The following is a 15,108-nucleotide window of genomic DNA, read 5'->3' on the forward strand; positions in this document are numbered from 1 at the left end:
ATAGCCAGTAAAGTCATCTAAACAGAGGTTAGCTGCGTTTTTATTCCAGATGTTCACAAAATAATAGCAATATTTCGAAACTTTCATGAAATTGTAATTGCGCTTTGAACGTTTTTCCATTGAAGGTCGTCTTGGAGTCATGAAACTCATGATGATGGTGAAATCTCATCCCGTGAAGCTTCTCTGCAGACTAATGGACGCTCCAAACCTCCTTATAACACTTTATTCCTTTGTTGTTTCACGTCTAATGAGGCACTAATAATTTTAAAGTATAACATGAAGAAATGTCTTTACACGTACCGCACCATGTTTCCTCAGAGAGAAGTGGTCATGTGACCAGGTCCGTCACATCATGTGAAAAAGTGTTTCCACTGCGTTTTTTCAATATCGAAACATCTGAAAAACCTCATGAAAGCATAAAAACTTTTGAAACAATATTTGCGGTTTCTTTTGGAAATTCCGGTGTTTCTATTACCAGTTTTTATTGAGCTTATATAGATTATTGCGCATTTCCAGGGGTCACGGAAACACAGCTTAAGAAGATGAAACGGAAACCGAAAAATGTCATTAATGTGACGCGGGACGGGAATGGGTAAATCCCAACACAGAATTTAGGAAATTTAAAAACAGAAAATAACGTTTGTCTATTTGCAAACCTTGCGTATCACATGATGTACGTGGTAGGGGTGTGCATTGCCATGAATATGACGATATAATACGATTACGATATCCCGGTACTAAACAATACGATATACACTGCAATGTATCGCAAAATTAATAATTGCAAATTTCACATTTATAAGTACAAAATGGCATGAAATGCAATTTATTTATTTATTTTTAAACTTGCAAGAACAAGTAAATGGTAACTAACTGTAATTCAAGTACGGTACCAATGTTAAAAACAATTGATATGTTTATCAAACTGTCAAATTACATTTTTCAGTTCTTAAATTCTTTTTTGTTTGTTTGTTTAAAGTAACCACATACATCTATCAAAGTTCTCAGTAGTTTTTATGAAAATAAAATGCATTCAACTTCCAGCTAAAAGTCATTGAGGAGTGATGTAGTTTAATAAGGTCTGACGGTGCGTTCACTGACACCTAGTGACCGGGAGTTAACGTCTTATGCAAATGTTAGAGCAATTATTAGAATTTTATTAAAAAATTTGATTCAGATATTTTTTGGATCGATATGATAATCACATGGTGTAATATAGATATATCGCAGAATTCATTTTTTTAAGCGCTGAGCGAATCTAACTTGTTCGACACAGAGAACACCAGAGCCATGACTCATCACAGCAGCTTCACAGTAGCAGATCACGTCGCTTTTATTTTTTCTCTTTTTTTTCCTGGCAACCTTGCTCTCCTGCTGATATCCCACACCTGGGCATCCTGCCAATAGCCCACTGTTTGAGCCTTCACAGCTTTTTCCACGAATACTATTTTCCATGAAAACTATGATAAAGCTGTTATCAAGTCAGTGATTCTCAACATGTAGTTCTTTATCTTCATTTGAATTATTATTACCCCAAAAAACCTTAAAAGGGGGAAACTTTTTAACATCTTTTTACCTTTTTCTTTGACCATTTTGCAACTTTGTTAGTCCCATTTTTCCACAAAAACTTACATTTTTGTTTTATCAGATTTTAGCTTCCTTTTACCAATAAATATTTCTTTTTTCCTAATTCCTAAAGTTCTTTTTGACACTTCTATCCATTTTTTGTCAATTCTTTGACAAATTTTAGCCACTTTTCATCCAAATATGCTACCTTTTGCTCAATAAATGTCACTTTTTTCCTTTTTTTCTCTATATTTTGCCTATATGTTACACATAATGATCCTTTTTCACTATTGTTTGCCACATTTTGCTAATTTAAGCTACATTTTGCAACTACATACCACCTGTTTCCTCTTTTTGTCAATTTGTTTTGTCACTTTTCACTCTTTTCTTGCAACGTTTTTGCCACTTTTGGACAAGTTTTAGTGAATTAAGTTAAATAAACTAAATTGGGACTCGGCAGTTGCCCTACCCTTAGAACACCCTCTCTTTTAAAATCGCTGCTCCCACCCTGATTGCCTCCCCCCTGGGTGAGACGTGCCTGCCCCCGCCCAACCCCATCTTAGACTCGCTGCCTAGCAACCGGAGGCAGAGAAGAGATTGCAGTGGCACAGTTTGGGGCTGAGCAGCATCGTATCGGCCCTGGATCACATTACAGCGAGACGGCAAAAAAAAAGAGTGAAACAGAGACGAGGATGGAGGACAAAACAAGGGTGAGATCATCAATACAAAAAAAAGAAAAGAAAAGGGAGTGAACCAGTGATGTACAGAGTACCAATATACCCTACTGAAATTGTACTCAAGTACAAGTAAAAAGATGCTCAATGAAATAGTACTCAAACTAAAAGTTACTGGTTACTTTTGGTAATAAATCTTGCCATGGTTCCCTTACATACAGTAAACATCTCATGTATAAACTTAACCTCTTAAGTCCCAGATGATGTGACATCTTGGAAATATATTATACTAAGTGACAATAAATAATGTTTTAAATACAGAAATGTGTAGTCCAAGATTTCAATCAATTATGAAGCCAATTATCATTATCGAAGGCTATAAAAGCAGAAATAATTGAACTAATGTATGGACATCAACTGCAGTAAGTTTGATGATAATAATAAACATTAGACCAAAGATAAATATGTTTTTGTACAAAAAAGTTCAGGCGGAGCTAAGCCCACTTTGCCACAAATGTGCCAAAGTTTTCCACAAGTTTGTAACTGTAATATGTCAGTCAAGTTGATTCCAATCATTGTTAGTCTTATGTTTGACCACTAGGTGTTGCAATTTGGCTTGAAATAAACACACATCCATTTTTATTGAGGTCTTTGCGGTGCCATGCGTAACGCTAACTTTCCGTTCCACTCTTTGGTGGCGTTACACATGACTTTTACTCAGCAATACTTTGACCGAACAAAATGATTGACACAGCGTTACAAAGTTGAAAGCCTGTAGAAATGAGTGATATAAAACACTATGGGGGTGGGCTTTAGCCCTGGCCAATCACAGATGGACAAAGGAGGGACCAGCCATTTTATGCACGAGCACTGCGCACTCATTGGACGGAATTCTCGGCTGTGAAATGGATGGGTATGTGTAATGGTGTTTATCTGACGACACGAGTTGGATTTATCAAAATATGGAGTTTTATTCACACTGGAGCAACTTTTGGGTTGGGGTCAATTATAGTTGTCATTGTGTAATTGAGAATGAATTACAAGTATGATGTAACTGTAAAATAGGTTGCTGTTGCGATCATAACTGAATTGTAATTGAGTTCAGATATTTGACTTTATAATCGTAATTGGCAAGGAAATTTAATAAAAACTCAAGTTTACCCATTAGTTCTCTTGAGTATCATTTTACCATTAAAAAAATAAAAAATGTAATTAATCTAGAAATATTAATACCAATATTTTTCATTGATTAAGAAGCCTAACAAGGTCATATTATCTATCATTAGATATGATAGATAATATGTTTTAGTGTATTTTACAGTTGATTTAATACATGGGACAAAACTGAGATGCTAACAGAAAGCTAACACAAGAGGAAGGTCACGTTATTTATTCAAGGCTCAGTAATTGTGATTAATTGAATTAGAACTTTAGTAATTGAAAATGTAATCGTGATTGACTTTCTTGGGAAAAATAATTGTCATTTTAATTGTAACTGGAAAAAATGCGTGTCAACGTAATCAGAAATTAATTGTAATTGAACATGAATAATTGAAGACGTAATTGTAATTGAAAAATATAAGAATACACGTTGGTAATGGATCACCAGGTTGCGCCATATTCAGCACTGGAACACACACACGCACACGCACACACACACACACACACACTGCTGCTACTGTATACTACTAATATAAACATTAATTCAGCATTATGTAACTGTACTGTAATTATATAAATATAAATCCCCTCTTTCCACTATTAGATAATGCTTCAAAATGGGATTTATTTGCCTTAAAAAAACAACCTCCAAACCAGGAAAGATGAGTAAAATGACGTGAATGAGTGCTTAAAGTAGCCGTGAGCAGCTCTGTGGTGGTCTCCCCCGCCTCCCCCATTCCTTCCTGCATGACCAACGCTGCCTTCTGTCCCACGAGTGGGGGATGTGACATTCAATTCAAAGATATGCTGCAAAGTGTCCTTCTGGAGTGGCAATTACGTGTGCACGCTACTATCCTAGTGAACTGTGAGGCTGGAGACGCACACAATACAAGAATGCAAAGTGTTCCTGATTGAAAATCAATGACCAGATGATAAATAATAATTTGGAAACAGCTGAGGAAGCTTATTGTATCATTAATTAAGAATACAATCGATAATATCTCACTGTCAAAGCTTTGTTACGTCCCGTTATTTTGTTACTGTGCAAATAAGTTTCAAATATATCAAAGGAGCAACATTTTTTTAATGTATTTCAAGTAATGCATTTTAAGATATGTGAGCATATGCTTTAAAATGATTAAAAATATGTTTTTTAGTAGTCTATGTGTGTATTATTTGTCATTTAGTGAATCTTTGTTTCATCTTTTATTTTGTGTGATTTTGTTGTCGTTTTATGTGTTTTGGATTCATTTTGAGCTTTTCTGTCTTTTTTGCATGTTTTTCTATTTGTGTGTTTTTTGAGTAATTTTGTGTAGTTTTGTTGTTTTTTTTGTATTTTTATTTCCGTTTTGTTTACGTTGTTAGAGTCATTTTGTGTATTTTGTTGTTTTGTGTATATTTTTGTTGCCGTTTTGTACATGTTTTTCGAGTCGTTTGAACACAAAGTTTTTCATATTTTATTTTGTGTCGATGCAAAAATAAAAGGGCTGCGTATTTGCTGCAGAGGAATCCAGAATGCTGCAGCAGTTGCGCAGCTGTGCTGGAGCAGGTTCGGATCCGGTGAAAATTGGGGGGGTTACACTTGGCGCTACAACTGTGTGTTTATGTACATGTGAGCCTCAGACGAGAGGATTTTACTCTTCTGCCACCAATGTGAACTAAGTTCAGACTATTCTCCAAGATGATTCTGCTCAACACTTGGACAACTTTAATTCTGCGTTCACACCAAATGCGTCACGAGATGTCCGTACGTCCAGGTTACATATAAAGTCAATGGATAGACGTGTCCCAGATGCGAAATCTTTCCTGTGCGGACGTGTGGTCTGATCCGCGCATCAAGAGCGTTGGCCGTGCGAGCGCACTCCTGATTTTTCGTCATATCCGCACATTTGCAAGAGCTGAAAATCATGAACTCCTGTGACGAAAGCCAATCAGAGTCTTTGTTGACAATGACGTCACGTCAACACAGACACCGGTCTGTTCACCCATTCAACCATGGAGTAGAAGCTGTGTGTGACCACCTGGAGCTGTATGACACGGACTTTATAACCAGGACCGGATTAGGAAGGATTAGACGTGGAGGAGAATCAGCAGGTAAAAGTCCTCTCTGTAGCACTGAGCTGGGTTAGCATTAGCCGCTAATCACACCGGCTTTTTTCACTGGTGGTTTATGTTTATGAGAGGAGAAAAAGGAGCGTAGCTCCTCGCTTCAGCATGCAGTGAACCTCACCGAGTTGGACGTGTCGCTGGTGGGCGGGGCTTCACTTCAGAAGTGCAAATGAAGCGAACGGGGACATTTTTGATCCTGCGAAAACTTTGCAATGTTTCGTGCGGCAGACACATCCGGTGTCGGTGTGAACGCAGCATAACGCTATCCTGTCGTAGAGCTGGGCGATTTTGCCTCATAAAAAATCTTGCTGTAATTGTCGTCAAGAGTTAAAATGCATAGAACAATCCCAAAAGTAAATGAGGTTCTGTCATTCAACAATTTCAAGCTTTAACCACATTTAAGCAAAAGTGCAACAGCAACTTCACATTAGCTTCAATTTTCTGATGAAGAAATCAGATAACTACATATTTTATAACATTACAATTAAAAAAATAATAAACTCTTGCAGATACAACATTAAACAACATTAAGCTGCTCTTCTTCAAGAACTGAAATATACTTTGTGTTTCAGTGAGAGAACATTGAATTATTCCTGCTTTCAGCAACCCAGTCAGTTACAGGCCTGTACAATATTATTCAGTGTACATTTGATTTGATTTTATATTGTGCATGGAATCATTCCGAATTGCGTGTAAAAAAGTGATTTTTTTATCTGAACTTTAATGCAGCAGCTTTAGGTTTGCTCACATCCAAACGCCGCTCCTGGTTTGACGGCGTGAAGGTGTTTCATTTTGGACGCCACCTTGGATGCACTGCTGCGCTTTCACGCTGTGATAATCCACGTGTCCAAAGTGGCCTAAAAAACATTCACAAGATCTGTCGTCAACTGTGATTAAACACAGAAACACTCTTAGGATGACATAAGTTCTGGATTAAAAAAAACAGCTCTGGACTAAGGAACACCTGCGTGGAACAAGCCCCCAGAGACTTGTGGTAGAACAGGGAAACATGAAACAATATAAAAATTGGATGATTTTCTTCTATTTCTGACTCCAGTGATGTGTGTTCTACTTTTACAGCTGGACCAGCTCCAGTTGGTCTCACTATGTTCCCCTGCTATGAAACAAATGGCTTTTAATTATACAACAAATCATGTTTTTAGATGTAAAATGAAAAACTGCATTAAAAAAGTCAAAATGTTTTGAAAAATAGGAATATTTATTATTTAGTATTGTTTTTGGGTTGTTGTTTTTTACTACAAGGCAGTTATGGTTCATTTGGAAAAGAATTTGGAGGGAATCCATATCAATTTACTGATTCTGGATCAGTTTCAAAAATGGAATAATTACAATCTCCCATCATTGGCAAAATTTCAAATCAATTCATATCTCGGTTTGTAATTCACTGATCTTTATGAAATTTGACTCAGTTATGTCAGGTTGGCTTTACTTCGCCAAATTTAATCTGGATCTGATCAAAATTGACCATTTTATTGTGATTTTTATTAAAAACAATGGACGTGTCCATACATTTGGACCTATACATTATGGTTATTAATGGGGATAAAAAATATTCCAATATATCATAGTACAATGATCTGGATCAATAGTCCAGATAATTGAGAACAAAGAGGAGATTTTGATCTTGGTGGAGATTTGCACCATTACTACTCTCATTTTGTATGTTTTTTGGAATTTTTGTTTTATTTTTAATATTTGTGTAGTTTTTTTTGTCTTTTTGTGTTTATTCTTAGCTATTTTGCTTGTATTTTTAGTCATTTTGTGGATATTTTTTAGTCATTTTGTGGATATTTTGTCATTTTGTGTATATTTTTGCCATTTTGCATAGATCTTTTGTTTATTTGCATATATTCCTAGTCATTTTGTGTATATTTAAAGTCATTTTGCGTATATTTTGAATTATTTTGTGTATATTTAGTATATTCCTAGTCATTTTGTGTATATTTATAGTCATTTTGCGTATATTTTTGGTCAATTCGTGTGTTTACATTGGGCGGACCCACAAAAATATTCAGAGGGCCGCATGTGGCCCCCAAGCCGCCTGTTGCCCATGTCTGCTTGACAGTATCTGGTGAAAAAGGGTGTAACCTTGCAGTCCTGACTGTATCATCACATATTTGTACTCTACACCTCACAAAACACGTCCAATTGTTGCTTTTTTCTTATAAAAAATAAATAAATAAAAAGTTGTACATGATATTTTGTATTTTTATTTATTTATTTATTTTTTAAACCTGACCCCTGAAGCTGAATCAAAGTTATGAAAATGTTATTCCTGTCACACAGCTAAACATAGTCATTCAAAAAAAAAAAAAAAATCTGAAGAGAATGTCCCATTGTTTTTACAATTATCAGGTCAGGTGTGAACGCAGCAGTTGTCGTCATACCAACCCTCCCCCACAGTCCATGGAAACACACACACACACACACTTTTGTGCTGATTACATACATTTCATGTATGGAGCTCCTGCAGAGGAGGAGTTGTGTTAACTCCTGCGGCTCTGATGTTAACACACATGTTAAAAAATGATTAATAACGACAAAACTCCGCTACTTCTGCATTTACTACAAGTTACCGTAGCTTTGTTAGCTTAGTTAGCTTAGTTTACCAATGAATATTTACTAAGGTGTCGTTTTTGGCATTATTTAAATTACTCTATCTCATTGTGTGTGTGTTTTTGTGTTGTTTGGTTGTTTCTTGTGTCATTTTGTATGTTATTTTTGTGTGTTTTGCAGTGATCTTGTGTATTCTTCTCTCATTTAGTGTGTCTTTGTTGTCATTTTGTGTGTTACTGGTAAAAGTTTTTTTCTTTATTAATGTGTGTGTTTTTAGTGTCATTTTTGTGTATTTTGTTATCTGTCTGTGTGTGTTGTTTTTTTTTAAATTAATCAGTATATTTTTCACTTATTTTGTTTGTTTTTGTTGTAGTTTTGTGAGTCGCTGGTAACAATTTGCATTATTATCCTTTTTTAACTTAAGATAAACATTATAAAACATCATATTTTTAATGCTTTGATTTGTTAATTTTACCCTCACTCTCTCGCTCTCTCTCAAGTACCCCCTGTAGTGCCACCGCGTATCCCTAGGTGTACACGTACCCCTATTTAAGAAACACTGCTGTAAATGATGTAGTAAAGCAAGCTTCGTCGTATTTTACCTAAAATTTATAAGGTCATTTACAAAAAGTCCTGTTTTTTGCTGTATTTTTCACTTTGAACGTGGGCCGGACGAGATGCTCTGGTGGACCAAACCTGGCACGCGAGCCTTGAGTTTGACATATGTGCTGTATTTACATTAAAAAAGGAGATCAAATCCCACCACTTCCTCCTTGAGATCACCTTGTGAGTTTTTACACTCTGTCATCTGATTAGTCGGCTGGTAATGAGTGACAGCGGCTGGTTTTCTTGTCTATTTTTCCAGTAAAGACATCTGAGAATCAATGGTCGAGGTGCAGCTGATTATTGATCGCGTCACTGAGATGAAGGCGCGCCGATCCTGGGGAGTCGTAAATCATTCATCGCACTTTTACTTGGATTCCATTCAAAACTCTCTTCCGGCTACAGAGAAGCTAAAGACGAAGTTAAAGAGAGGACGCTTTGATTAAACGTCGTGCAATCATCAGCGAGCGTTAAAACATAAAAGAGAACATTAAACTTGTGCAGAACGCAAAGAGACTTTTAATTAGGACGCAGAGTTTAGAACGACAGAGTGGATTTGTGCTTTAAAAAACAACGCTAACGATGATGAGAAACCTTTGCAGAGAGATGAGCTGGCACACACACACACACACACACACACTGTACTTACATACATACACACATACAGGCAGCTCCTCGGGCAGCAAAAAACAATGCAGAGGCTAAGCTTCAATCCTGGAACCGTCGCCGTGCTCTGAACGATGGGACACACTGAACACAATTAACTTTGGCATCACCGACTGGATCATTGTGTTATAAATAGACTTTTCAAACAATCTTATCATTTGTGATGAATCTCTGAGCAGGGAAACCAAATTTCCATGATCAGGAAAAGCTTTCTGAAGCAAAAAACAACATGGCTCCAACATGAAACAGAAATGCATCACATGCATGTTTTTGGGACAATATCACACATTTACATGCTATTTTCTTTGATATTTTTACCAGAAAACAAATAACTTAAGCCTAAAAATGTGACAAACAAACCAATACATGCTCCCAGTCTGTGGAATCTGCTTTTAGACTTGTTCACTTTTTCATTTGGCAGTTGTTGTTGATTTTTTATTGGTGTTTTTCAGTGATTTACATTGTTTTTAACTTTTTATTGTTGATTTTGGCATGTTGACATTCAGGAATCTAAAGTGTAATACAAAATAAAATACACTACTACTGTCAAACATGTAAAAATCTACCTATAATCCTGTTTGTCTAGTGATCATGTGCAGAGCAGTGTGTTGTTAATGTTCTGTGATGAACATGCAGTTCAGATGATTCGTTTTGGGACAATTTCACGCATTTAAACGCTATTTTTCATCAGAGCACGGGTGACTGGATGTCTAGAAAGTGTGACAGATGGACAAATATGTCCAATTCCACGCATAATCCTGTTAAAAATCACAGAGGCAAGGGATTTCATGTAAAACATGAGGGTAATTCATAATGGTTGTTCACTCTATTAACTCTACTTAAAATGTTTGGTACGATTTCAGGAAGTTTAATCGTCAGTAAAGTCGTTTAAAAAAGGAAAGACAAAGAAACAGAAGCAAAACGGAAAAGTGTAACTTAACGTGGAAATGGAAAAACCCTGAAACAAAGTTTGGGAATTGTAATTTTGTCATTTTAAAAGTAGGAACAATTTGTTTAAACTGGCAAATAATGGGAATTACAAATCGTGAATGTGGTTAAATTGGCAAAAATAATCATGAAATATGGTGAAAAGAGGTTTGAAGTGACAATAATGGGTCAACGTATGTGACATTAGGTGGAAAAGTGGTGGAAATGGTTTATAAGTGCTGAAAATGTCTTGAAAGTGGATGAAATGGGCAGAAAGGGCATTGAAATGGGAATGATGCAGCAAAAATGCATTAAAAGGAGCAAAATAATGGCAAGAAAAAGTGATGAAAATAGATTTAAAGTTTGGTGTAGCTGCAGAAAAAGGGCAAAATTAAGAAAATAGTTCAAAATATTCCTAGTTACTTGAAGGCATCTGGCGACCCCATCCCAGTGTCTCGCGACCCCAAGGTTGAGAACCTCTGGATTAGGATACGTGGGATGATCTGTTATAATCTGGTAATTGTATACAATAAACAAAGCACAATAATCTCAAGCAGCAGCTTTGAAAGAAAGCTGAAAGATATTCAACGACACTAATCAAGTGAGAGCCAGAGAGAAAAGAAGAAGAAATGTGAGGGATTTGATCTAGAAATCAACTGCACATAATATTTGGCAAACAGAGAGAACGTCTCAAGCCTGGACAGGAAAGTGTGGCCAAATGTTGGCAATGGTCGTTCACAAACTGCAGAGCCATATGGAGGGAAGTGGGAACCTCTGAGCCGTGAGCAGAGGAACCACACTCATCTTTGTAGAACGACCAATCTGCTGCGCTACGGAACAGGATTAGGGCCAAATTTGATAGAGATAATAATTATGGGCAAATCAAGAATAAAGCTGAAAAGACGAGATTAAAGGCGAGATTTGGGAAATAAACTCAAAATACAATAGGTGATAAAAGTCAAATCTACAGAAGCTGACTAGGGCCAATTCACCATATACGACAATAGTCTCCATCTAAACCGGACCTAATGTGTTTCCGTAGAAGAAGTGAAAGCTCCACCTCCCGGTTTCTCGTCTTATTCACACATTCGCTCGAGTGGAAATATTGAACTCCTGCGACTGTTTTGCATGACGAAAGCCAATCAGAGTCTTTGTTGACGATGACGTCAGGCCGTCAACACACACACCGGTCTGTTCACCCATTCAACCATGGAGTAGAAGCTGTGTGTGACCACCTGGAGCTGTATGACACGGTCTTTAAAACCAGGATTAGGTGTGGAGGAGAATCAGCGAGGAGGTGGTAGTAGCAGGTAAAAGTCCTCTCTGTAGCACTGAGCTAGCATAGCATTAGCCGCTAATCACACCGGCTTTTTTCACTGGTGGTTTATGTTTATGAGAGGAGAAAAGGGAGCGCAGCTACTCGTTTCAGCAGGCAGTGAAACTCACCGAGTTGAATGTGTCGCTGGTGGGCGGGGCTTCGCTTCAAATGCACATATGAAGTGAATGGGAACATTTTTGATCCTGCGAAATGTGCGCAACGTTTTGTGCGGCTGACGCGTCTGGTGCCACAGAAGACGTATTCGGTGTGAACGCAGCTTACGTTTTTGCCAAGATATTACAACACTGTGTTTATGAGCTAAAAGACAAAGTAATTCTTTGCTATTAAAACCCAACTTTGAAGTATAGTTTAACACATTCATCGATATACGGCATTTTACAGACGTTTGTTATAAGGTGCATTGGTCCTAGTCAGCTTCTGTAGATTTAACTTTATTAGCAAAATTAGACTTTTATCTCAATATTATATTTCAGCTTTATTCTTAACATTACGACATTCATTCTTTATTTATTAGAATAAAGTTGACATTTTGAGAATAAAGTTGAATGGTAATGTTGAGATTAAAGTCAAAATTTCCGTAGATCTGACGTCATTAGCAAACCTTCGAGTTTTATCACGATATTGTCTTTTGAGTCCGTTTCTCATCTTTTTTACTTTAATTTTAAAATAAAATTTCAACTTTAATCTCGTCATTTCGACTTTAATCTCAACATTTTGACTATATTCTGGACATTTCGACTTTATTCTAAACATTATATTTCAACTTTAAGACTTCATTCTTGACGTTTCATTTTAACTTCATTCTCGGAATTTCAACTTTAATCTCGATTTTTCGACTTTATTCTAGACATGTGGACTTTAATCTCCATTTGCCCAAAATTTCCCATCAAAAAATGGCCCTAATCCCCTTCCGTACATTCTGCTGTGATGCTGATGCGACCCTGAACGCAGCATCACTCCTGATGTTTCCTGCTTCTCTCTAATATGAGCCTCTCAGCCTCAGCGGCTGCTGCTGCTGCTGCTGGCTAAGGTTTCTCTGATCATCGTGTTTATTGTGGCCAGGAGACAAGGGAAGAACATTTCCCAAGGTCAAATTCACAGGCTGCTGATTGTGGAGCAGTGGATCATATAAATGCACGTTAGGAGATGCATGATTTAAATCAGAGTAAGGAGGAGAATCTGTTCCTTTCTCTGTTAATGCTGCAGCAGCAGCAGCAGCAGCATCATGTGTAGGTAATAATAATAATAATAATAATAATAATAATAATAATAATAAAAACTTGGGTGCATTACTATATTAAAGCATTTTAAAGTGATACAGATATAAAGCTGTTCCAACATCGGTCGTTCCTCAATATTTCTCCTTTCTGTGCAGAATGCATGAAGTGAACCAAGCATTGCTGATGATGATGATGATGATGATGATGATGATGATGATGATGATGATGTAGTCCTGGGCTTTACCTACCTTACACCCGAACATAAGAGACAGGGTTCGGTTGCTGCAGATGACCTTACACTGGCACATGACCGGTGACAGACACTTTAGATTCCTGACAGGCAAAGACATCAGATTCACAGCAGCAGCAGCACCGGGTCCGCTGCCTCCGTGTCTCCCTCCTACACTGAGGATGAGGATGAGGATGAAGATGAAGGCGGGTGGTGGAGGAGGAGGAGGAGGAGGGTTCACAAACGTTTCACCCTCATGTGCGTCCATGCACCGACGAGCCACTGCTAGGTTTGAACCCTATTCTTCATCATCATCATCATCATCATCACCATCAGCAGCGTGTGCCTCTCATTCCTCAGGCTACTTCCTCATTTGATTGGCCGTAAAGTTTGTCTTGAAAGTGCAGCTAAAAATGATGAATAATCAACAGCTTCAGCAAATCCACCATTCCCAGTAAGTAACAAGTAATGCTGTGATTACAAAAAAAAAAAAAAAAAAAAAGGCAACACTACGGATACCACGAGACCTCATGGCATAGCTCCGCCCCCTGCTGGACAAACACAGAAGTGCACGAGGAGCTGTCCACGGTGCCTGTATTCATGAAGAGAACTCCTAACTTAGCCTCGGCATTCCTAGCAAGGAATCTTAGCTTAAACAGTCATTCAGGAAGTTTCTGAGAGCAACTCTGAGCAAAGAGGGACAGAAACTTTGATCTTAGTGAGGAGGTGGGGTTGACCCCGTTGCAAAGAGCTGTGATTGGTTGTCTCTGTGCTCCTCGTAATAAATGCAGAATAAAATCAACTGGACTGCATTAAGAAATGTGTAATCATGAAATTAATTGAATTCAGCAAAATTTTTATATTTTTTATTTTATTTTAAAAAAAAATAATAATAATAATAATTCAGCAAAATTAAATTAACTTGTACACAGCTTATTATTATTTTTTTTTTTACCTCGTTCACATGTCGATTATTATATTGATTTACTCAACGTCGTAAACCGTCCACGTTGGTAATTTTATCGCTTTATGTATTTGATATAAATGGTGGAGCAGACACAGCTGTCAGTGATTACTGTGATTACTGGCCCTGAACGCATCGTTCCCTCTCCTGTGTGAAGCGCTGTTACCTGCTGCAATAGAAGGCAGTGCACAAGTCACGCAGCAATACAAGGTTGACGATTACGTTTAGCAGCGTGAGAAACTTCAGAATCAGAATCATTTCATTGCCAGTTAAAGTTTAAAACAATACAACTTGGTGGATGGTGTGAAAATAAACCAGAAACACTATAATAATAATAATAATAAATATAATATATTAATTACTGTCGTTAAACATACAGAGAATTTCTCGCCGTCCTCTTTGTTTCTGTCTATTTAAGACACTTTTAGGCTTCTTAAAAGTACTTTTATCCTAACAAGGAAAAATTTGAAGAAAAATCGTAAAATCTGAAGAATTCTTTGATTTTTCTAAGAGTGACATCACTGAGGATGAAAGTAATGTATTACAAGTACTCTATAAAGTCCTTTACTCAGTGTCTAGATGACTAAATGTTTGGATGTCAGATCATTTTATTCAGCTCAACAAAAACAAAACAGAAATGATCATTTTTGGTCCAAAAACTCAAAGACAAAAAGTCGCTGCTCATCTCAATTTAATCTCTTTAAACTCAAACTATCAATCAAAATCAAAACTAAATATTGGAGTGATACTGGACAACGATTTGAATTCCTAAAGCCACATCAATCAAATCACAAAATGTGTATTTTATCATCTGAAGAACTTGTTCAACAAGTTGAAGTCGACTGGACTACTGTAATAGTTGATTTACTGCTGAGTCAGAACGCTGCTGCTAGATTCCTGACTAGATGTAAAACATTTCAACACATCACCCCTGTCCTCAGATCTCTCCACTGGCATCCACTACTAAGCAGGATTGATTTTAACATTTTAATACTGGTTTCCAAGGCACAGAATGGCCTTTGCTCCTCAATACATGATATATACAGTATGTGAATAAGTTATATACCAGATAG

The 15,108-nt window shown here is 37.0% G+C and overlaps 1 protein-coding gene across 4 annotated transcripts in view; it reads right to left on the reverse strand.

The window, feature by feature from the left end:
• The window catches only part of LOC114475468 (disks large homolog 4-like), a 103,943-nt gene that overhangs the window by 48,241 nt on the left and 40,594 nt on the right, over positions 1 to 15,108 (reverse strand). For 2 of the 4 annotated variants that reach the window (XM_028466293.1, XM_028466292.1), the window contains exon 1: positions 13,091 to 13,354. The exons of the other annotated variants lie outside the window; for them this stretch is intronic. In XM_028466293.1, coding sequence (XP_028322094.1) covers positions 13,091 to 13,339 — 249 coding nt within the window. In that variant the 5' untranslated portion in view covers positions 13,340 to 13,354. Of the gene's footprint in view, positions 1 to 13,090; positions 13,355 to 15,108 lie in introns of those variants that run through there. 4 annotated transcript variants of the gene reach the window in all.

The sequence above is a fragment of the Gouania willdenowi genome, chromosome 14 (genome assembly GCF_900634775.1).
Source record: "Gouania willdenowi chromosome 14, fGouWil2.1, whole genome shotgun sequence".
Classification (NCBI taxonomy): domain Eukaryota; kingdom Metazoa; phylum Chordata; class Actinopteri; order Blenniiformes; family Gobiesocidae; genus Gouania; species Gouania willdenowi.